The sequence below is a fragment of the Ornithorhynchus anatinus genome, chromosome X5, assembly GCF_004115215.2.
Source record: "Ornithorhynchus anatinus isolate Pmale09 chromosome X5, mOrnAna1.pri.v4, whole genome shotgun sequence".
Classification (NCBI taxonomy): Eukaryota; Metazoa; Chordata; class Mammalia; order Monotremata; family Ornithorhynchidae; genus Ornithorhynchus; species Ornithorhynchus anatinus.
In genome coordinates this window covers 52,067,265-52,090,945 of record NC_041753.1, presented here as the reverse complement: position 1 = coordinate 52,090,945, position 23,681 = coordinate 52,067,265, and the positions used below count along the sequence as shown (strand labels likewise).

Genomic DNA, 23,681 nt, shown 5'->3' with positions numbered 1-23,681 from the left:
CAGACTTGAACAGATTGGTACACACGAAACCTTAAGCAAGTGACTTTCTGAAACCAAACCTTCCAAGCTGAAAAGCTGCTTGACCTAGTGCATGGAGCACGGGCTGGGAGTCAAAAGGGCCTGGGTTCTAATCCCAGCTCCGCCAGTCGTCTGCCGTGGCACCTCGATCAAGTAAGTCACCTCACTTCTCTGGGCCTCAGTCTCCTCGTCCGTACCGAGGGGATTAAGACCGTGAGCCCCAGCTGGGACATGGACCGTGTCCAACCTGATCGGCTTGCCTCTACCCCAGCGCTTAGTACGGTGCCAGGCAAGTAGTAAGTGCTTAACAAATACCATTTAAAAAAATCACGAGGGATTCTTAAGGAAAGTAAAACTGAAACTATAATTTGGCCATCAGTCATCAGCTCTTCAGGAAGCTGTTGTCAGGGTTTTCTACATTTTGGATTCCAGTGAAGCTTGACCGAGATGGGCCGTCTGTGGAGGAAACAATCTTTCCCCCCACATGTCTGAGAGGGTTCGATCCTGGAACGTGGGACTCAGAGGTCCGTAGCTGCTCATCCCACATCACAGTTAGGCACACACAAGTGAAGTGAAGTAAAACTGCTGTGGAGGCATAAACCTAATGCACTTAGGACTTGGATGATACCTTATACTTTCAAGACTTGCTGGGGTATGAGGTGAGTAACAAGGGGTTTTGATTCTACCGTACTGCGATGAGATTATGTAAGAGGCCGGGGGAGTGAGGGTCTGAGGGGGCTTGTGGGGATGTCTTCTCAGGGATTCTTTGTAAAACAGGAGAGATCCTGAACTCTCCGGAATGTTCCATTTGGCTCTGTCAAGATGGACTATACGATCTCTGTGATTCTGGGATTTCTGTCATGAAACTTAAAAATGTTCTTTGCCTTTAAGATTATTAATTTTCTCAGTCATGAGACATCCGAGTTTGTGACAGGATGATTAGGAATTTTTTTGACACTGCCTGCTTAGTATTCTCAAAAATGTAACAGCAAGAAGCCTTTTTTTTTTTTTTGGTTTCAGTAACGTGGAATCTGTTTTTAATATCGTTTTCTTTGGTATGGTGCAGTGAAGTTCCATGCGTTTTTTTTTTAATGTATTTTACTGACCGGAAGTTCCATGGCCTAGAGGAAAGAGCATGGGATTGGGAAGCAGGAGATTTGGATTCTGATTTCAGCTCCTCCAGTTGCCCACTGTGCAACTGTAGGCAAGTCACTTAGCTTCTCTGTGCCTCCGTTTCCTCTTCTGTAAAATAGGGATGAAATACCTGTTCTCCCTCCTCCTTAGACTGTAAACCCCAGGGTTTAGTGCTATGCTTGGCACATAGTAAGTACTTATTATCCTTTTGAATTTGCCACTAGATTAAGAGAATCTTCAAAGAATATGTATGACTAGCCTCGAAAACACTTTGACAAATGGACTCACATCTACAACATAGTCCTTTGTTGTTAAAAAGGGAAAAGAGAGACATTTGAATGAAAATAATTGGAGAGAGTTGACCCGGTGGTGACGCGGTGATGTTTGTGGCATTAGAATGTCTCGTTGAAGTATACTCTAGGTATTTTTGATGGGAATAGATTTGTTAGTTGTCCTCGTGATGTCACGCATTTCGGTTTCCTAGCTTTCACAGTTCTCTGAGTGGTCTCTCTTTTCCACTCGCAGCCAACTCCGGGACCATCTTCCTGGGTACAGAAAAAACTTTGTACTCTCCCTCCCCCAACCAGATGACTGCCTGAGAAAATGCCCTAACTACCATTTTCAGGTTCCAGCTACTTTTCTGCACCCACATCCTGTATCGGTGTCTAAAAGAACCTAGAGTCCTCCCTCTGCTGCTTTTGTCAGGGGACATGTATGTACATGACAGCGCGTTTGGGGACAGTCGCACCTGCAGGCTACCGATTCCCTCTAAATAGACATTCTTCCTTAATTTTTTAGCAAAATGCCCACGTCCCTCTTCCTCACCCCTACCAAACCCCCTTTTCATTCTAAAAGTAGTTGTGATCCAAGTGTTCACAAAAAACAAGGTGTCTCTGGCCTGTTTTTGTTGACTCTCTTCAATTTCCAAGTTATGCTTCAAGTAGAAGAAATGAACGTGGATTGGGAATCAAATTCTCTTCCGGGTTTTTGCTTTCTCTCCCCAATTTTCCTATTTATAGTTTCCAAATATTCAGAGAGTGAAGAGGATGCCTCTGCTGATGGTGAGATTGAATTCGTGTTCCTGAGATCAATCAATCCATCGTTTTTATTGAGTGATTTCCATGTGCAGAGCACTGTACTGAGCGCTTGGGAGAGTACGATATAACTTGGGAGAGTTGGTAGACACGTTCCCTGCCCACAGCGAGCTTATAGTCTAGAAGGGGAATCTCTTGCAAATACTGCTGTGCCTCTTTCCTGGATCCTTGCCATTGGCCGAGCACTGATCAGACACCAGTGGTCGAGAGGGGTTGGATCCGGTTGCTTTTTCCAGAGTGGTGATGGTTTGTGCTGAGCTACTCTCTAGCCCAGTCCCCGCTGTATCCACATCAGTATATATTGCCGGAACAGATGCAGTCTGAGGTCACAGAAGAGATGATCTCTTCCATCTTAACAGCAGCAGACACCACTGTGCCCTCCCCTCCCCACCCCCCTACCCACCCACTTGATAAGCCATCATTCAGCAGGATCCTCAGGCTGGCTCGTAAGGGTCGATCGCTCTGTCAGTCAATCGTATTTACTGTGTGCAGAGCACTGTACTTAGCGCTCTGGAGAGGCCGATATAACAATAAACGGACACATTCCCTGACCACAATGGGCTTACTGTCTAGAGGACTGCTCCATTTTTTTCTGTCAATAAGGGGAAAGTAAAGATTATTCAAAGAACAGCAGTAATGGGCAAGAAAAATATCTATTTACAATTGTCCCGGGCCAGAAAAACAGTAGGGCAAGGGCAATCGGTTCAAGGAGTAGCACGGAGTCACCAGTGAGTCATTCTACCTCTGGGCAGATTTAGAAGGCCCGAGCCCAGCAATCGTCTGTCTGGGAAACCACCCACGCAGCAGCCACTGTACCGATCGATCCAAAACAGGGGGCAAGCAAAACCCATTCCTATGAGTCAAATTTAATCAGGCTTGCTAGTGTTGTTTTGGGGTGTGTGTCTGGGGGCGGCGGGGGGGGGGGAGGGTGTGCGCGTGCATTTGCACATTCAGGATGTTAACATCATTTGAGGGGTAAGGGTAAAGGTGGAGTGTAGAGGGGTGGATGGGCAAGCTGAGGAAGGAAAAGAAGGGGGAGACGCGGGGGTGAAGATAGGGTAAAGAAGGGGGAAGGGGATGGGGCAAAACTGTGGGAGAATGGGAGTTAAAGAAGAGAAGGAGGAAGTGGAGGAGAGAAAAAAAGAGAAGAGAGTTCTTACTCTCTGCTGTCTTCTCTTCCTCTGCCATCCGTGGTTTAGTGGAAAGAGCACGGGCTTGGGAGTCTAATCCCGGCTCCGCCACTTATCAGCTTTGGGCAAGTCACTTCACTTCTCTGTGCCTCAGTTTCCTCATCTGTAAAATGGGGATTATGACTGTGCGCCCCACGTGGGACCCCCTGATTACCTTGTACCTACCCCAGCGCTTAGAACAGTGCTTGACACTTAGTAAGCGCTTAACAAATACCACTATTATTATTATTATTGTTACCTGAGCCTCTGGCACTGGCTGGGGATGAACCAGCTGAGTCAGAGGCACTGCCTGTTGGACAGAAGTGAATATGATTGGTGACTTCATGTTGGAAACCCCATGGGGCTGGGATGGGGTTCGTGCATCTAAGGGGCAGTGGCTCCATGGGATTACACAGCTACTTCAGAGCCCTGACTCCCACCTTGCTTCTGAAGCACCCCGCAGGTCTGAGAGGCAGATGGCAGAGCCAGAGAAGTGGGTTTATGGGTTGTTCACAGTGGACTCTGGGAGCAACCCTGGAACTCAGTCAGGGTACTAATAATAATAATAATATTAAAAATCAAATTAGGGTATATGGTAAGGAAACTCCACAGGTGCTGGGGCTGGGCTAGGAGTCACAACCCTACAGCAGGGAACGAATAATGGAGTCAATCTCTTGGTTCGCTTTCCAACCCCTTTCCAGGTCTGCCCACCCTGCCCCAAAGGCTCTGGGGCAAAGTGTCTTCAGTGCCAACCCTATGGGAGTTGATGGCCCCTCTTTGCCTCCATGGAATTAGGCTTCCTGATGACATTTGTCATCTCTAATCAGTGTACAGTCTCTCAACCTCACCACCTTTGAAACCTCACTCGGGAAATCTGAAATCCCACTCTCCAACCACAACCTTCTCATCTACCTTCTCTCCCGCACACACCCCTTCCCCAGAAACGGATCCGGTCAAGAGACCTCCGATCTCTTGAGCCCCTCCATTTATCCCAGGCCAGCATGCCCCATTTCATCTCTCCGCCCACCCTCCCCTCTCTTGATGCATAAATCCATGCCCTTGAGTCATCCCTCTTCACTGAATTCAACTCCCTTCCTCTTCTAAGAAGCTTAGTGCAGTGGTCTGTGCAGAGTAAGCCCTCAATAAATACCATCGCTTAACAGATCAGTTGATTAAAGGACCTCCGTGCAATGTGGCCTAGTGGAAAGAGCGTGGGGCTGGGAGTCAGGAGACCTGGGTTCTAAGCCGGACTCTGCTACTGGCCTGCTATGTGATCTTGGGCAAATACTTTAACCTTACTGGCCCTTAGTTTCCTCATCTGCAAAGTGAGAATGATACCTGCTGTCCCTCTCTCTTAGACCGTGAGCCTCTCACAGTGGGGCAAGGACTCTGTCTGATCTGATTGTTTTGCATCTATGCCGGTGATTAGCACAAAGTACTGCTTATTACATATCGTTATTATTGTTATCATTCAGGGGGATAAGGAGAATTAATACTTTCTTAGAAAATGCTAAGGGATTCCGACTCTACTGCAATATTTGCAAACTCATTAGAAAGCCTCCCTATCAAATTTTCTGAGAAATTAGAGATCCACATCCTACGTGATCCTAGATCTGGGTAGGACCATTGAGAATGAGAAACAGCAGGCAGAGGCCTTCTGAATGAAAGGGCGATAGGTGAGTCTTGTAAGTGAGATGTTTTCTAAGATATCGTGTGGGACTCCCTAGAGGAACACCCCTGAAGATCTTTGGATGATCCATACATCCACGCATTCAGAAACTCAAATTATTGTCGTGTCAGTCTGGTACATGGTTTGTAGGTTTTCTGGTACTTGTTGAGCGCCTACTACGTTTCAAACACCATTCTAAGCGCTGGGGTAGGTACAAGTCAATCACGTCGGACAAAGTCCCTGTCCTGCCCGGGGCTCACAGTCTAAAATATAAGGGAGAACAGGTGTTGAATCATCCCTATTTTACAGTTGAGGAAACTGAGACACAGAGAAGTTAAGTGATGCATGCCCAAGGTCACACAGCAAGCAATTGGCAGAGCTGGGATTAGAACCCATATCCTCTTCCTCCCAAGCCTGTGCTCTTTCCACTAGGCCACGTTGTTTCTCGTGTATCCCTCCTGCATAAGTAGATCCAGGCATCTATAAGGGTCAGTGTTCGTAAGAGGTCAGAGAAATATAGCATTTAATAGGACTTTTGTATGCCATTCTTCAGATCACAAACATGCCAAAATGTGGCAATAGGACTCGGGGTCATTTATCGTTTAAAATTAAGGAAGTCACATTTCTAAGAAAAGCAGCTTTGACTTCTGTCAAAGTAAGCTTCTGAGAGATTCTAAATTTAGATAGTTAATTTCCCTTCATGTTTGTTTCCACTTCTAAGGCTTCAGGAATTCCCCTTCCCCACCTCCCACCATGTTATCAAGTTTTTCCTCAGGCATGCACCTTTTTTGTTGTCGTTGAAATGAACCCACCTATAGTTTGACCTACAATTTTGAGAGTATCTTTTTTTTTCTTTCCATTTGTCCCCTTTAGGAGAGGTGGCTCCTTTTCTGGTCTGTGGGCCCTGTATACCTCAGAGTGGTGGTGTTCTGGGAATGGAGAGGAAGGTCAAATCGAGTAGGGCTGGTCTACACAGTCAGCTTGTCGGTGGTGCTGACTGTGGTTATGTTGATTGTCAAAAGAACGGTAAATCTTGGAACTGGGTAGTACCTTCCTTCCAAAGTGAAATTATGGCAAAAGGAGGCTGCTTTGGAAAGGAAACCTCAGATGCCCTGGTGAAATTTTAATAAGCTAACTACACAGTCAAAGGCTTGGGAGAGCAACATTTCAGGAGTTTTCACTGCCCTCTGTAAAATAGGGAGATGTCTGCTTTTTTTAAAAAAAAAAAGAAAGAAAAATCCCACTCCAGGAGGAGAACGCTGGAGGGGAAAGGAGATAAGGAAGGAAAGGTCAAGGAGCAGTCTTTGAGGGTCTGGGGCGAAGAGTGGTTTAGAATTCCAAGTTGGGAAGGGGCGGGGGGGACAGGGGACGGCACCCAGAGTGAGCCCTAATAGAATTCAGCAGTTCACAACCTGGTTACAAGTTTGGGGAGGAAATTTGACTGTTGATCCATTTCCCCATCACTGATTTTGGGGGTGGGAAGACAGACCACTTTTGCGTTTTGATTTATTTCACTGCTCATCGAGGCATGCTGGACTGTTGGCTCCTGATGGTGTCATTTCCTTTCGATTAATTTTTTTGCCCCTGAGCATTTAGCGTTTCACTTCGCACTAATCGTAGCTGTCAACTTGTCGACTTTTAGCCGAACTAATCACTTCAACAGCCAACACGGAAGCTACGCAGTCGCTCCGCCAGTAGCGCAAGCAGTGCCGACCAGAAGAATTCCGAGGAGAGAAGCAGAACGCTTAGCAACAAAACAAAAATATAAGATAACATCATATAAAACCCCTGTTGAAGGAGAGTAGGAAAGTAGAAGGAGTGTGACTTTGAAAAAGTTCATAACAGAAGGTGGAGAAGTGGAGAAGCGGATCTGCCGGTAAAAGCAACAGAGCCCTTTCTTTGGGAAATGAAATGTCAGTCAGTCGGTCGTATTTTTGAGTGCTTACTCTATGTAGCGCATTGTACTAAGTGCTTTGGAGAGTATAATACAATGTATTTGGTAGACACAATTCCTGCGACGGAGGGGCTTACAGTCCAGTGGTGGGGGATGCTATTAAAATGCATTACAGATAAGGAAAATAGAGTAGAAGGTATGAAATTACACAGAGAAGCAGCACAGTGGAAAGACCGTGGGCCTGGAGTCAGAGGACCTGGGTTCAACTTCCAGCTCTACCAATTACCTGCTGTGTGATCTTGGGCAAGTTACTCAACTTCTCTGTGCCTCAATTTTCTCATCTGTAAAATGATGACTCAATATCTGTTCTCCCTCCTCCTTAGATTGTGAGCCGCATGTGGGACAGGGACTGTGTCCGACCTGATGAACTTGTCTCTGCCCCAGTGTTTAGAACAGAGTAACAACTAAACAAATATCATCATTATTATACATACAAAAGTGCTGAGGGGCTGGGATGGGGTGACAATCGAAGTCCTTAAGGGGTACAGAGCAAGTGTTTAGTCTACATAGAGGGGAGGACAAAGAGGTGGTGGGGAGATGAGGGGGTTAGTCAGGAAGGGCAATAGTGTCAACAATATAATCCTTTTTCCTAGTGAATCGCAGGAGGTCAGGGTTCCGAAGTATTCATGACGGAAGGAGGAATCTTAGAATGCTGACTAGGAAAACAAAGCTTCTGGTTCAATGCTCATGAGATATTTGCTTACTATAACCTGACACGTGTTCTCCTGAGGATTCTAGAGAACCTTAGTTCTCTTAATTTTCTCTAGAATCCTCCCTTAGAATTACAGAAGAATTTATCTAGCTCAAAAGTGATTTATACAGTTGTCCGTATTTAATAATAATAATGATGATATTTGTTAAATAATAATGTCGGTATTTGTTAAGCGCTCACTATGGGCCAAGCGCTGTTCTAAGCACTGCGGGAGATATAAGGTGATCAGGTTGTCCCACGTGGGGCTCACAGTCTTCATCCCCATTTGACAGATGAAGTAACTGAGGCACAGAGAAGTGAAGTGACCTGCCCTAAATCACGCAGCGGACAAGTGGCAGATCCGGGATTAGAACTCACGACCTCTGACTCCCCAACCCGGGCTCTTTCCACTAAGCCACGCTGCTCGCTTACAAGCACCGTTCTAAGTGCTGGGGTAGATACAAGTTAATCAGGTTCGACAGAGTCCCTATCCCACATGGGGCTCACACTCTTAATCCCCACTTTACAGATGAGGTAACTGAGACCCAGAGAAGTTAAGTGATTTGCCCAGGGTCACACAGCAGACGTGTAGCGGAGTCAGGATTAGAACTCAGGTCCTTCTGACTCCCAGGCCCACGCTCTATCCACTCAGCCACACTCGGTCTGTTATTTGTAGAAGATACCACTCACTGCGAAGTTCATGTCTGAGTTTGTGGCTGAAAAGGCTAAGGTGGGATCCACTGTCCCAGCCCCATTGGACATACGGAAAGGTTGTTCCCGGTCATGTTGTTGTGCTTAACGTTTGTAGCACCCGGGGCTATTTCTCTAAGCTTTTTCTTTGGTATTTGTCAAGTGCTCACTATGTGCCAGGCACTGTACTAAGCACTGGAGCAGCTAATTAGGTTGGACACAGTCCCTGTCCCGCATGGGACTCACAGTCTTAATTCCCATTTTACGGATGTGGTAACCGAGGTACAAGGGAGTTAAGCGACTTGCCCAAGGTCACGCCGCAGGGAAGAGGCAGAGCCGGGAGTAGAACCCCTGTTCTTCTGACTCCCAAGCCCATGCTCTATTCCACTAGGCCACGCTGCTTCTCAGTTTCGCTCAATAGTAATGTACCGTGTCGGTCTCTCCTCAGCAGTTGACTTAGCAATTTCAGGTGGGATGCAGCATTATCTGAGGCTTTGTTTTATCGTGTCCTTAAAACATTTCCTCTGCCCTCCTCGCTTTTGCTTTTCCAATTTCAGCTCTTCATACAGCAGCTGTGTGGGTGTCCTGCCGTTGCTCATTCTCCTCACCCGTCCCAGTCAATCAATCAATCAGTGGTATCTATAGAGTGCTTTACAGACCGTAGGGCCCTGTAGTAAGTGCCTGGGAGAGGGCGGTACGGAAGGTGACTAAGGTGTCCACGAGGGGCTTACGGTCTAGAAGAGGAGACAGACATTAATATAAATAAATTTTGGGTATGTGCTTAAGGGCTGTGAAGGTGGAGGGAATATCAAGTGCTTAAAAGGTACATAGAGATGAAGAAGGGAGTAGGGGAAATGAGGACGTATTTGGGGAAGGGCTCTTGGAGGAGATGTGATCTTAATAGGGCTTTGAGAGTGAGGAGAATGCTGTTCTGTCCTATATGAAAGGGGAGGGAGTTCCAGAACAAAGGGAGGATGAGGGCAGGGGGTTGGCAACGAGATAGATGAGATCAAGCTACAATGAGTCAGTCGGTGAAATTCGAAGAGCGTAGACCGTGGGCTGGGTTGTGGTAGGAAATCAGTGAGGTAAGGTAGGAGGGGGCAAGGTGATAACTTTGAAGCTGCTGGTAAAGAGTTTCTGTGGAGGTGGATGGGCAACCACTAGCGGCTCTTGAGAAGAGGATAAACGTGGACTGAATGGGCCGTTAGAAAATGATCCAGGCAGCAGGATGAAATATGGACTGAAGTCGGGAAAGACAGGAGGCAGGGAGGTCAGTGAGGAGGCTGATGTGGTTTCTCCTCCCTCTGTGCAGCGTAGCTATGTTCAGGTGAGCAAAATCAATGTTACTCTAATGACTAATGTTATCTCTAGACTGTAAGCTCCTCTTTAAACTATAAGCTCGTTGTGGGCAGGGGCTACATCTGTTTATTTTTATATTCTCCCCATTGCTCAGTACAGTGTTCTGCACATCATAAGTGCTCAACTAATACAACCGAATGAATATCTTTCAGACTTAGTAGTAATATTAGGATGTAGTAAAGCACTGTACTAAGCGTTAGGAAAGAGCACACAGGTGAGCATTAGACAGGGTCCCTAGCCCTGAGGGGATACCCAATCCCCTGAATAAGGCGGGACGGGGCTGGAGGCAGACACGTAAGGAGAAAATAGTAAAAATACAAAACGGACATAAGATGAGGACAGGGATAAATACAAGTAGGATGCAAGCTGTAGGGTCCTGTGGCTAGAAGTTTCAGGCTTCTCGCGACTCAGAGTCCAACAGCGTTTGTCACAGTGTGACCGCCACAGCTGTGGCCTCCTCAACGTTCTCTCGTCTGCGCAGGCAGTCTGCTGCCTCCGCCAGCGCTCCTTTTGTCCCTCCCGCCAAGACGGAGCAGGGCAGGTGGGGAAGAAGGCCCCAAGGTGAGGTGAAGATGGGGCAGCATGGGTTCTATCTGGTGGATTGGAGGCCTCGCTCATCATCATCATCAATCCTCAATGGTATTTATTTAGCGCTTCCTACGCACAGAGCACCGTACTAAGCGCTTGGGAGAGTAAAATACAACAGAGTTGGTAACCATGTGCCCTGCCCACAATGAGCTTCAAGTTTAGAGGGGGAGACGGACATTAATATAAATAATTTATAGATATGCACAACCGTGCTGTGGGATTGAGGGTGGGGTGAATGTCAAAGATACAAGTGCATAGATTGTGCAGAAGAGAGAGGGAACTGGCAAAAAGAGGGCTTTATTGGAGAAGGCCTCCTGGAGGAGATGTGACCTTAATGAGGCTTTGAAGATGGGGAGAGTAGTGGCCCGGAGTATACGGAGGGGGCCGGAGTTCCAGGCTTGAGGGAGGACCTAGGGAAGGGGTTGGCGGCGAGATAGGTGAGAGAGGAGCACGGTGAGTAAGCGGGCGTTGGAGGAGCGAAGCGTGTGGGCTGAGCTGTAGTAGGAAATCAGTGACTAAAGTAGAGAGGGGACTGTTGCATTTTTGAGGTTACTTTTTTCCATTGGCAGTCGCAGATCCTTCGCCTTTGCGGACCAGTTAAAGGGGAAAAACAGAAAGATAAAAAGGCTTGGACCTTTCCTACAAGTCTAAAGTCCAGGCCAGATTCCAGAGGCTTGGTCAGGCCTGCGGTTCATATTTTAATTTCTTCCCACAAAATCCTACTGCTGTAACAAACCCACGGCGTGAATCTTAGGAGTTTGCAAGACCCCTCTTCTAGCCAGACTTTTACCATTTCATTTTATTTTCATCTAAGTGTTTAATTCTCTCCTTTAAAATTGTTATTTTTCTTTTTTCAACTTAATTCTTTTCTAATTATTGACATGGCCTCATTTCAGTTTTTAATAATGCCGGGATCTGTAGCGCCTACTCTGTGCCAAGCACTAGGTGCTGGGGCAGATAGAAAATGATCCGGTTAGAGACCGTCCCTGTCCCCCATGGAGCTCAGCATTTTTAGAACTGATCCCGATAATCTTTTGTCTTTGGCAGTGATTCTCAAACTAGGAGTCGTGGTGGAGGTCAGAACAGGGTTGGGCTACCTCTACCCGGAAGGTTAAGCGGAGTGTCAGTACGTTAAGGCCGCTGGGCAGAGCTTCCAGGCGTGGGGAGTGTAATGGGCCAGCCAGTGGTGGGGATGGAAGGACAGTGACCGCAAATTCACTTTTCTCTTCCTGCCACTCCTGCTGCTTCACTCTGCCTCGGACTAGGTGATTTAACACAAAGATCCACATGGACATCTTGCTGGGATTTCGGGCCAGTCAGTAATACCGATGACGGCAACGGCTCCAGTCCTGGTTTCATCATCTCTTGCTAACACTGCTGTTTCGGGTCTGCTCCGTGGAGAGGACAAATATATCAGACTCTAGGAGAGAGAGGGAGGGTGGGGTTGGGGTGGGGTTGTACGTGTGAGTTGTGGGGAAAGAGGGGGCGTTTATCCACTCCCTGGTAAGGGATGGGGAGAAAGGCCTCATTCAGTTAACTAGACAAGTTCACAGTTGAAAATCCAGAACTTGAGAAGTAAAGAAAATTCCGCAACCTCAATATTAATAATTCTGAATAATTTGTACCTGGAGTTTCTGATCCTCTTGCACATGTTGGCTTAAAGGAGTTTTCCTTTTTTTTTTTCCTCACAAGCCTTTCCACATTTCCAGAACCTTCTTACTTTCTTCAGAAAGACCCCACTCCCTACAGTCTGTTTTACCAATGTGACCTGAATTGACGTGAAAGATGTAATGCTTCAGACTCTTGGATTGCCTTACAAGCTTCATCCCTAGATCCTAGCTAGACTGCAATGCAGTCCCAGAGATTTTGGGAAAATCCCAAAAGTTATGCATTTTTCTGATTTTATTTTAATTTGGGTGAGCCAAAATCAGTCAATGTGAGGTAATGTGAGGGAGAGAAGAAAATCTCGATCTAAATAGCCTCTGATATTTGAGGCAAAAGCATTCATTTTTGTCAGTTTGATTTTTGAGAAGCCTACGCACCTGGCAGCTACCCCCGCCCCTCCCCCCTCCCCCCCCCCGGCACAGATGATGTAATTCCTGGTTGCTCCATAATAATAATAATGATAATGATGATAATAATGATGGTATTTGTTAAGTGCTTACTATGTGCCAAGCACTATTCTAAGCGTTGGGGTAGATACAAGGTAATCAGGTTGTCCCCCATGGGGCTCAGGCAGTCTTAATCTCCATTTTACAGATGAGGTAACTGAGGCACAGAGAAGTTAAGTGACTTGCCCCAAGTCACACAGCTGACAAATGACAGAGCTGGGATTAGTACCCACAACTTCTGACTCCCTAGCCCGGGCTCTTTCCACTAAGCCACGCTGCTTCTCTATGTTTTCAGTCCCCAGTGTTCCCACCCAAGCTAAACCTAATCAGATCCAAAGAGAGTTCTGCTGTTGCTAGATTCATTTTTCTTTTCTTCTAAGAAGCTTCGGAATGGTGTGACATTGCGTTCCATTTTAATTGGACCATGTGTACAGCATGGTACCAGATACAAAGAAAAGAGCCACAAAATCTTACTAGGGCTTTAATATATATATATATTTTTAATAATGCATGATCCTCCTCACCCCTGTGTTCACTGGGGAAATTCTTCTTGATACACCCCCAAGCTCTAAGATCTGGTGAGATGCTGCCCGATTTCATCCCTGAACCAAACTTAGCGTCTGGCCTCAGTGTGTAGGATATTTATTGGTAAGAGATTATCAAATAATACAGATGTGGTACCGAAATTGTTTCTGTCCTCTAAATTGGCTGATGTGGGGCTGGGGCTCTCTCATCACACACAGTTTAATCTTCTGGATAGCATACACTGATTGTTCTGTTTGTTCCGAGTGTTCTTGGTCTGAATGATCTAAGCCGAAAGAATACCAGGCCGACTCTCATTTAAATCTGCTGCCGAATGTTGCGGGTTGGTGCAGGCAAAAAGGAGGCTGATTGGTTTTTGGTTTTTGGAAGTCTTTCTGCTTTTTGGCCCTGAGGATAGAGAATAGATTTAGGCCTCCTCAAAAGACTTTGCGATCTGGGAAAGGGTGGAGGCAGGAACAGCGGCAAGCCTCATGGAAAGTCCCTGTTGGACAGCTGAGGGAAGAAGAAGAAGAAGAAGAGGAAGCCACCCCAGAGTGGTGAGATAAAGAGGCCTAGCCCTGCTGACGCCCAGGGCAGTGCATGCACTGAGGCGGAACGCAAAACTCAAGCAAGCTCAAACTCTGTCACTCCGAAATCCAGTTTGGGTCCTATTGCTCTGTGTGTGTGTACGTGCACGCGCGTGCATGCAATGTGCACGCTTAGGCCTGTACATGTCCTGCCTGGGTTGGACTGGCTCTGAAAGCATCACTGGGAATTCCCAGCATGACCAGGCTGGGAGAGCAGACAAAGAAGGGAGTGAAGAGGAGCAGAAGGACCTCTCTTTCTGTTCTCCACTCTGCTAATCTGACGATGAAACTGATCCTGCATTGCTTCAAGCTAGCAAGGCAACAATCAGAGTCGCTGGGATCCCCTTCCTCTCCATCCAAGCTGCTACCATGCTGGTCCAAGCACTTGTCACATCCCTTCTCAACTACTGCATCAGCCTCCTGCTGAGCTCCGGGCCTCCTGCCTCTCCCCTCCCCAGTTCATGCTTCAACTTGCTGGCCAGAAGATCTTTCTAAAAAACAAATGATCTGCACACCCCTCCCCATTCCTCCAAAACCTCCTGCGGTTGCCCATCCACTTCCAGGAAACAGAGTATTCCCACTGGCTTTGAGGCACTCGATCAGCTCTCCCCTCCTACCTGACCTCCAACGATATCCTACTACGACCGAGCCCGCAAGCTCTGCTCCTTCAACACCAACCTACTCGCTATACCTTGATCTTGCCTCTCTCGTCACTGACCCCTTGCTCCCTCCCCTGGCCTGGAACTCCCTCCCCGTTCTTATCCGACAGATCACTCCCCATTTTCAGAGCCCTACTAACATCATATCTCCTCCAAGAAGCTTTCCCTGACTAACCAGTCATCTCTCGGATCGATCGATCAGTAATATTTATTGAGAACTTACTATGAGCAGATACTACATTAAGTGCTAGGGAGAGTAAAATCCCAGAGTTGGTAGACACGATCCCTGTCCACAAGGAGCTTCCTGTTTTCCCTCCCTTCTGCATTCACCTATGCACTTGGGTCTGTAGTCGCACCCACAACCCTCGTGCACGTATCTTTATACTCTGCCTCCTCCCCTAGCTGTAATTTATATTAATGTCTGCCGGCCCCTCTAGTCTGGAAGCTTAGTACAGAGCTCTTGCATAGAGTAAGCACTCAATCGATATTAGTGATTGATTGCTCGATCCTGCCCTGTGCCCTTCATGCGATGTAATGCTGTGGGGGGGACCTTGCCTGGCCTAGATTTAATGTATTTGAAATTTCTCTCTCAAATTAAGGGGAAGTGGGCAACCCAAGAAGGGAGGAAAATATAGTGTTCTTGTGAAAGTAAAAAACAGATGTTCTCTTCCTCTCATCTCATTTTCATTCTGTGTCTCTTTTACTTTCTCTTTCTCTTTATCTTTTTCTCGCTCTCCTTTCAGTACGGCCTTGCCAGCTATAAAAAAAAAGGCATAAGAAGTGGGAAACCATAATTGATGTATAGCTCCAAAAGACTGCAAAGAACATCACCTTTTCGGGGCTTGGCAATCCTAAACTGACTGGCTCCTGTGAAGTCAATGATAGCCACATGTCCTAACTTGTAGAGTCGAGTTGAATCGCTCTATGCAGAGTCTCGCTGTCTTTTCAAGCTGATGACTGAGAAGGAAGGAAGCATCGATGAATGCCTAATAGTGTTAGACTATTTTGGGTGGGGAATGTTCTAACTCCTATAGGTGTTCTAACACCTATTTTGGGTGGGGAACTAACTCTGTTCTACTCTCCCTAGTGCTTAGGGCAATGCTCTGCACACACTAAGCAGTCAATAAATTCCAATGATTGTTTGACTGATTGTTTCTAGGGCACCTTTATCCTGGCCAATTTTTGTGGATCTCAGTGGTGTTATACATTACACTTGGAAAATGACCTGGTGCCAAGATAAAGACAACAGAACGCTCCATTCCTCAAAACAATAGCTTTGCCTACAGATGGATTTTGAACTCTGTGGCAACTCTAAGTGCGACTGGCAAAAATAGGGCATTCTATTCTAATTAGTGATGGAATTTCTTTGTTTCATTATCCTGGGTATGTAGCGGCCATAGATGTGGACTGGATTTCTCAACAGTGTGGAATAATATAGTTCAAAGGAACGTGTGTGTGAATTCCCTGAATTTGTCCTTGGGATTTTCTTTGACTTCCTAGGGGGCATTTCTTGCTCATCAGCAATGGTGTCTACAAGCATAAATTACTTTTTATAGCATCCGTTGAGGGTTTACTGTGTGCAGGGCTCCGGAGAAAATCACCAGATCCCTGGCCAACAGGGGAGGGAGGCGGTAGCGATAGACACTCCAGGGAATAAATAACATAAATAAAGCAAAAGCAATAAATGAACAATGACAACCATAACAGTGAGGGTTGCATACACTGCTGTTACAGGAGCAGTTTTCAGGTTCCTTCACGCGCCCGACAGCATCATCTCTAGTCCAGCAATAGCACCCTTTTCCCAGTTGGAGCAGTTCCCTCCAGCAATGGTGGACGGGGTGAGCGGGAGTGCACACCAAAACCCAGAAGAGGAGGGGACCCGGGCTGCCTGGTTGCCATTCCATCTTCTGCCCATCCCACTCCACAGTGACAGGACTGGGCCTATCTGGATAACTATATATATAGTAAATATAGTATTTATTGAGACACTGTACTAAATACTGGGATAGATAAAAGTTACTCGGGTTGGACACAGTCCGTGTTCCATCTGGGGCTCAGTCTTAATCCCCATTTTACTGATGAGGTAAATGAGGCACAGAGAAATGAAGTAAGTTGCCCAAGGTCACACAGCAGACAAGCGGCGGAGCCGGGATTAGAACCCAGGTCCTTCTGACTTTCAGGCCTGTGCTCTATCCACTAGGCAACACTGCTTCTTCTGTACATAGGCAAGTTTCTCTACCACTCCCCATCCCAGATACTTTAAGACTGGGAAAATCGATGGGTTTTTTTCATAACTTTATAATTTTTGTAATTTCATCACCTCCTTTCCTGCCGATCTGGGACACAACCATCGGCGAGGGTAGGCTCCCTTCTTCAGCCTTGTGTGGGGGAATTGATATTGAAATTCTGCTGAAATGTAGTGAATGATCTTCCCATTAGTAAGCGGTGACCAGAATTGATGTTGATATTTCTCTTTCAGTTTCATTAGTTTGGCTACGGGATGGGGGTCTTCTGGTTAAGAGGTTCAGGCGCTCTCTCTTGGTTCCGGGCTAGGATTGGGAGTTCGCCACCTCTTGTGACTTCCCGGATGATCTTGAGCAAGTTTCTTTATCTTCTCTCTGTCTCAGTTTTCCCAGCTTGACCATGAAGATGTAAAATACCATATGCAGTTACTGGTTTTAGGATCTGAGGACAGCATGGCTATTTCCTGGACTTCCAGCCATTAACTGTTTCGGCAGCCGGACCCTTCCCCTCCCACCTCCCACCCCCGACCCCAGCTAGGACCAGTGTTTCTGATGCTGCGGTAGCCAGACCCCTTCCTCCCCTCACCCCCACTCCCCTACAGGAGCGGTGGGACAATAATCTGGGACACACTCAGCTTTCGGTGTCACCAGCCACCGGGACCAGCCTCCCTGATGCTGCAGCAGCCAGACCCATCCATCCTCTCAGGAGCGGAGGGAGACGGAGCCAAAGCGCACGTGGCCCGCTGCCCCTCCCGCTGGGCTCCGGCTCAGAGTGTCCTCAGCCTCCAGGACCAGCATCCCCCATGCCACAGCAGCCAGACTCCTGTCCCCCAGAGAAGTGGAGGGTGAAGAAGTTCCCGTGACAACATATAGAACTTTGGGAAGGTGGCAGCCGTTTGGGTCTGGACTGTTTACTTGAGAGGTAAGTGATGATTCAGGGTGTCCTCTCAGTTCCACGACAGCGTGGTGAATTTCCACTTCTGGGCAAAAAAAAGTTTGACGAGGTATCCCACCCTGGTGTATGCGCCTCCCCTCCCTTTCTGTCAGTCGGGTAAGTACTGCTGCCGGCCCCAATCTCCAACTGCTCTCCGCTCCCCAACCACTCAGTGGCTCTTGGAAACTTCTATTCCGAGGTGTCTCCGGTTCCCAGACCCCCCGTGCCCGTCTCCATGGTCTCCTCCTCCTCTACCTCTGACTCCAAGTCAGTGCCACGGCCATAATTAAACCCACCCCACGTGGCTTTTTTATATTTAAACTTGCCCGCCGCCTGCCCCTTCCCAGTACCACCGAAGCCTCGGGGATGGGGACGGATTAGGACAGGGGTGGGATGGTGGAAGGGCCACAGTAGTCCCTTCCCAGACCTCCCCTCCTCCTCCCGCCCCGTCCCATCCCATCCTCCGTGCTCGGAGAAGGGCCGGGTGGTAGTACCCTGGCGAGGTTCGGCTGTCGGCCCCGCGCCAGCCCGGCTGGGGACCGAGGGGAGAACGGAGTGGGACGGTGGAGAAGGGGAGGGGGGCCAGGATCGGGGAGGCAGAAGGGGGAAACGTGTCTGGGAGCTGCAGGGAATAAGAAGTTTCTAAGAGTGGCAGAGGAGGTGGCTTTTAATAACAATTATAGTGTCTATCAAGCGCTTAACTACGTGCCAGGCACTGTACTAAGCGCTGGGGTGGATACAAGGAGATCGGGGTGGACACAGTTCCCTGTCCCACGTGGGGCTCCTGGTCCCAATCCCCATTTTGCAGATGAGGTAACTGAGGCACAGAGAAGTGAAGTGACTTGCCCAAGGTCACACAGCAGACGAGTGGCGGAGCCGGGATTAGGACCCACGTCTTTCTGACTCCCAGGCCCGTGCTCTTATCCACTAGGCCACGCTGCTCCTCACTACGCCACGCTGCTTCTCAACCAGGCCTTTACCTAGTCGACGAGAGGGTTGGGAATGTGTAAAACAGGATGGGACCCCCCCGAGTCAAACTTGCTTTGCCCAGAAATTAAATTTACCACCCTGTTGCACTGTTAGACCCTCCTCGTCCTTCCTCTAGGCGCCTCCTGCTGAAGTTATCCCCTTCTTACCCCTCCTCCGGCGGGTGCGGGTGACCTCATCCGCCCGGTTACGTCTCTCGGCCCTGGGGAGACATGATGTCCCACCACATGGCCCACTCTCCCTTAGCCGCCCCTCTCGGGGGTTGAGTGCGTGCATCGCGTCCTGCCACATCCACTTCCGCCCTACCCTCCACTCGTCGCATCCCTGACTTCTAGGTCGGAAGCTCATTGTGCGCAGGGAACGTGGCGACCGACTCTGTTGTATCGTACTCTCCCTAGCGCCTAGCACGGTGCTCTGCACGTGGTGAACTCTTAAGAAATACTATTGATTGCGTCTCCTAGCTCCCCGGTCCCCCATTAACATCTGGCCATGCTGCCGCTCTGTCTACTGCATTCATTCGTACCTCCGGCACTCCCCTCCCACTCTACAACTCCATTTCGCTGCGGCCTCTGGAACTCACTCTCCACCGTGGGCAAACTCCCCTTTTTGGGGGGGTCCCGTTCCGGTTCCGCTCCCTCCCGTCTCCTTGCCAACACCGAGATCTGGCTCTCTGCTGATGACGCTGTAACCCCTGCCTTTCTTTTCCAAGGTCGCTTCGCCATCTCCACTTCGCCGTGCCCTTTGAGCATCTGATATTCACCCCGGCCCCAACTCCGCAGCATTTCCGTACGCATCTTTAAGTTATATATTACAAATTTTTCATTTATATTAATGTCTGGCTCCCGCTCTAAACCGTCAGCTTGTCATGGGCGGGAAAAGTGTCTGCTAATTCTGTTGTGTTGTACTCGCTCAAGCGCTTACTACAGTGCCCTACACATAGTAAGTGCTCAGTAAATACTGCTGATTGATTGCTTCTGCCACTTACTACAGTGACTAACTGCTAACATCTACACCCGTCCTGTAGATGCCTTTCTGGGTGAATTTGATAACTTTCTCTCCTATCTGCTCATCTTCCCATCTCCTCTATTGATTCTCGGGGATTTCAACATCCATGTTGATGATCACTGAGGCAGAGTCAGGGTGACATCCTACATAACGGGAGGGACACCAAACTTTTCCTTGCCTAAAGATGGTCAAATTTCTGAAGCCAACCTTCCTTCTTACTGTACTTTGCTCTTGGCTCTCCCGTCTTCGACCAGCTACTTATGTGTTTTCCCCCTGCCTGGAACTCCTTCCTGTCTGACCTCATCCCTCCCCATCTTCAACAGCCACCCTTAGCACATGTGTGCGGACAACACGTACACACACAAACACACATTTATGCAACGCTTTTATTCAGTTATTTAGTGTTTACAGAATCATACACCATGGCCAGATGTAACTATTACGTTTCCTCCTGCTCCCAATTTGCACGTACATGCAATTCTCTCAGCTTGCCCCCATCGGAATGTAAGCCCCTCGGGGGCAGGGACCATATCTTTTACCTCTCTTGTACCATCCACACACAAGACCCTGGGCTTAAGAGGAAAGGGAAAGAACGCACCGGGGAGAGATGAGGCATTCCACTTCTGCTTCATCTATGCCGGTGCTTCACCTCTTGCGGAGACTTGCTGTTATGTTATACTAATGAAGAAATGTCCCTATAAGAGATAGATCAGAGACCCTGGTCTCCTGCTTCCCATCTCCCAATTTTATTTCCTTCTTTTACGGGTATTCGTTGAGCGCTTCCTATGTGTCGAGCACTGTTCTCCATGCTGGGATAGATGCACGTTAAATCAGGTCAGACATAGTCCCTCATATAGTCTCATAGTCCCACATGGGCCTCACAGTCTAAATAGGAGAACAGGTATTTCATCCCCATGTTACAGTTGAGGAAACTGAGGCCCAGAGAAGTGAAGTGACTTGCCCAGGGTCACACAGCAGGCAAGCGGTAGGGTCCGGATTAGAACCCAGGTCTTCTGACTCCCGGACCTGTGCTCTGTCCACAAGGCCAAGCTGCCGGTAGTCGAACGCCTCCCAGAAGACAGACCAGAACTGAGAGCTGTAGTGTTGAGGTTCTCCGCGGCGATATGTTCTCCGCTCCTGAGATGGGGAGCCCGGAGCTGCAGTTCTAACAGCAGTTAGGAGGCCGACCCACCGGGAAGCGTGGAGCTGTCGGATGGCGCACCCCCGAGCGAGTCTCAGATCCTGAAGTCGGGGCTGTGGGGGAAGGCACATCCTCTGCGTGGCGGGGGCGGGGGAGGGGCGTCACCTGGCTCCAACTCTGGTTCTGAGGCTGTTCTGTTGGGCTCACGAGCCTTTCTGGAAAAGACAGTGCCCCGCAGCAAGCTGGCTCCCATGAAATTCAAACCTGGGCTCTCAAACCCTCCATGGGCCAAAATTCCAAAGTCTAGCCCAGACCAACCCTAGCCAGGCTGAGCCAGGCTTTATGAAGGCGGGGAAAACTGTAGCCTGCAATCGGACACTGTGGGGTAAGGCCCGGCCAGGCCTAACCAAAATTCCAGGAAGAGAATGGGATTCCATCCCGACCCCTTGTTCGTCTAAGCACTTGGTATTCACCCCACCCTCAATCCCACAGCACTAATGTACATAGCGACCATTTATTTTCATATCTGTCTCCCCGCCTCTAGACTGGGAGCTCCCTGTGAGCATGGGAACATGTCTACCGACTCTGTTGTATTCTCTCAAGCGCTTAGTATGGCGTTCTGCACGCAGTAAGCGCTCAATAAATAGCTCTGACGGATTGATCGGTTGTGGGCCGCTGACAACGCCACATCCAGGGCGCTTTCCAAGAGCCTGCGTGAGGTCCTTCCTTCCCGGTCTGGCCCCAGCAGTCGTGAGAGTAGAGGCGTGAGTCATGGCTCAGCCCAAACCAAAGGCTAGTCCCAGATTACGCAGAGCTTCACTGTGCTGCACCTCCAGTTTTCCTCTGGCACCTGAAAAGAACAGCCTAATCTGCAGGGTATGTTACTCGGAAGGGAAGATTTTTTTCAAAGGCAGAGTCAGAAAGCCTGACTGCCCGAAAGCCAATTCTGGTTCTAATTTGGAGAGAGGAAAAAAAAAAATGATTTAAATCTGACTTTCCAGGCCCCTGTCTTCCTTTCCTTGCCAAAGCCAAACAATGTGTGGACAAGTCATTGCCGTGTTCTAATGCTGTGAATGGCACTGCAACAAAAGGATCTATTATCACTGTGGTTTTTGTTTTCTCTCAGATCCATGAGGGAAAATGTGCCTCTTCCTGCTAGTTCTGATCCTGGAAATGCAGCTCCACCTTATGCCAGGTAAGATATGGAGTGGAGAGGGACCTCTGCTTTCGTAACCCATCGCGGCGGTGATACCCCTGGATTCGGATTGGTGCTCTCCAGTTGTGGGAACTTAGCGCTTGGAAGGAAGGAGCCCCAGATATGGGTGATGACAGCAATCGGGAAGAAACTTCACTCCCAACCCAGTTCAGTGTTTCCTGAATCATTCTGAGAAGGCAAACCCTGACTTTCCAACCCAAATAATCCTGCTAGGCTCCATAAATGATTACGGTATTTGTTAAGCTCTTACTATGTGCCAAGCACTGTTCTAAGCCCCGGGTTAGGGATAAGCTAATCAGATTGTCCCACGTGGGGCTCGCAGTCTCATTTTACAGATGAGGTAACTGAGGCACAGAGAAACTAAGTGACTTGCCCAGGGTCACCCAGCAGACAAGTGGCGGACGTTTGTCTTTTAGTTGAAAGTTCATCGTCCACTTTCTCTTTCCTTGTGGCCCAAATTTTCATCCAGCCTAGGGAAAAGAAGCAGAACTAACCTGATTTGCAGGGTTTACATAGCTCCGCCTCCCTGCCGCCTGGCTCTCTTGCTGCTGCTGCTGCTGCTGCTGCCTGGGACCTCCAGGGACAAGAAGGGACGGGACTGGATGAAGGAGGAAATCTGGAAGGGGACTAACACTACCTAGACCCCCTCCCTGGTCCCATTCCGGTCTGATAGCTTTGTCCGTCCCAGGGAGTACAGGCTGTGTGGGATCCACGTGGCAGGGGAGAGGGGCAACTGCGATGGGGCAAGGTTAAAATAAAATGGTGTGTTGGGAGGGTTTGGTAGCTGGCATGGAGCCAGCTGGCAGGGGAAGGAGGGGACAAATGTGAAGAGATCATGAGGATGGGAGGGAGTGGGTTTGGATTTTGGAGGAATACAGGATTGCTCATGGATGGAGGATTAAAAGCAGGGAAGGCAGGGCAAGTAGAAACAGGAAGGTGGGAAGGTGTAGGGGGAAAGGCGGGGAAGACAGAGGGAGTGAAGAAAAGTAAATTAAAGATTGATCTGGCCAGCAGGAAGGACTTTTTAGAAAAAATACTCTCTTCTAATTTTCCAAAAATAATGATTTTCAAGTTTAAAAGCCCTCTTCATTTTCGAACAGTCATTTTTGGAAGGATCTGCTTCTGAAAATAAGCAAGCACAGGCCATCCTAGGCTCTCTTGCCCAAGGGGAGAGGATTGCAGAGAATTGATTTTCAATGAGTGTGTGACTCTGCGTTAGGAGGACTTTTTTCCTTCCAGAGCAAAGTGGGCCAGAAAATTAAAGTAGGCAGAGATCTCCTAGGCATATCAGTACCTCTTTCCATGCCTGTTGTCTCTACCAGTTTTTATTTTTTTTATTATTACAATTGAAACCTTGCTCTGTAGGGAACACGAGGGAATGCGGTACTCCTCCCTTTGGCCATGGGAGGAAAGTGAAAACACTGACAATCATCCAAGCTGCGCTAAGAAGAAGGATCGGCCTTTTAAAGAACCACCCTTTCCGCTACTACCAGCGTTCAGGGTGTCTCTGACTCCAGTCCCCGGAAACGACGTTATTAAGAATCTCCCTCCCCAGCCCACCCACATCCCTGCCCATCCATTAAATCTCTTTGCCGGGCTCAAATCTGGAAATCTATGGTTTCAGGATCCTTTCTGAAGAGTGGCGATTTACTCTATAAAGTGGAAATAATAGTTGCCATCTGCTTGCACTCCCGCAAGGGTTGAGATGAATTAGTGGGGGGCAAAATCCTCTGAATGGAGTCTCCTCTAAATGTGACCTACTTCTTTTCATTTAAACACTTAGCATTTTACTCTAGTGGGTGTCAGAACGGACACGCTGTTGCTATTATTTGAAAGCAATCTGTAGAGAGGATGTCTAAAGAGGAAGATAGTTGCAGTAAAATGCAAATGGTGTTTCTTGTTTCCTGGAG

General features: G+C 48.3%; 1 protein-coding gene across 4 annotated transcripts in view; it reads left to right on the top strand.

Moving 5' to 3' along the window:
- The first annotated feature begins 323 nt into the window (after nucleotides 1-323).
- The window catches only part of LOC100074521 (programmed cell death 1 ligand 2), a 43,746-nt gene continuing 20,388 nt past the window's right edge, over nucleotides 324-23,681 (top strand). Inside the window, exons 1-4 of one of the 4 annotated variants that reach the window (XM_029056334.2) lie at nucleotides 324-677; nucleotides 16,873-17,410; nucleotides 19,119-19,195; nucleotides 21,682-21,750. In XM_029056334.2, coding sequence (XP_028912167.1) covers nucleotides 21,696-21,750 — 55 coding nt within the window. In that variant the 5' untranslated portion in view covers nucleotides 324-677; nucleotides 16,873-17,410; nucleotides 19,119-19,195; nucleotides 21,682-21,695. The remainder of the gene's footprint in view (nucleotides 678-16,872; nucleotides 17,411-19,118; nucleotides 19,196-21,681; nucleotides 21,751-23,681) is intronic. The other 3 variants (XM_029056325.2, XM_029056326.2, XM_029056329.2) reach the window with 3 other exon arrangements.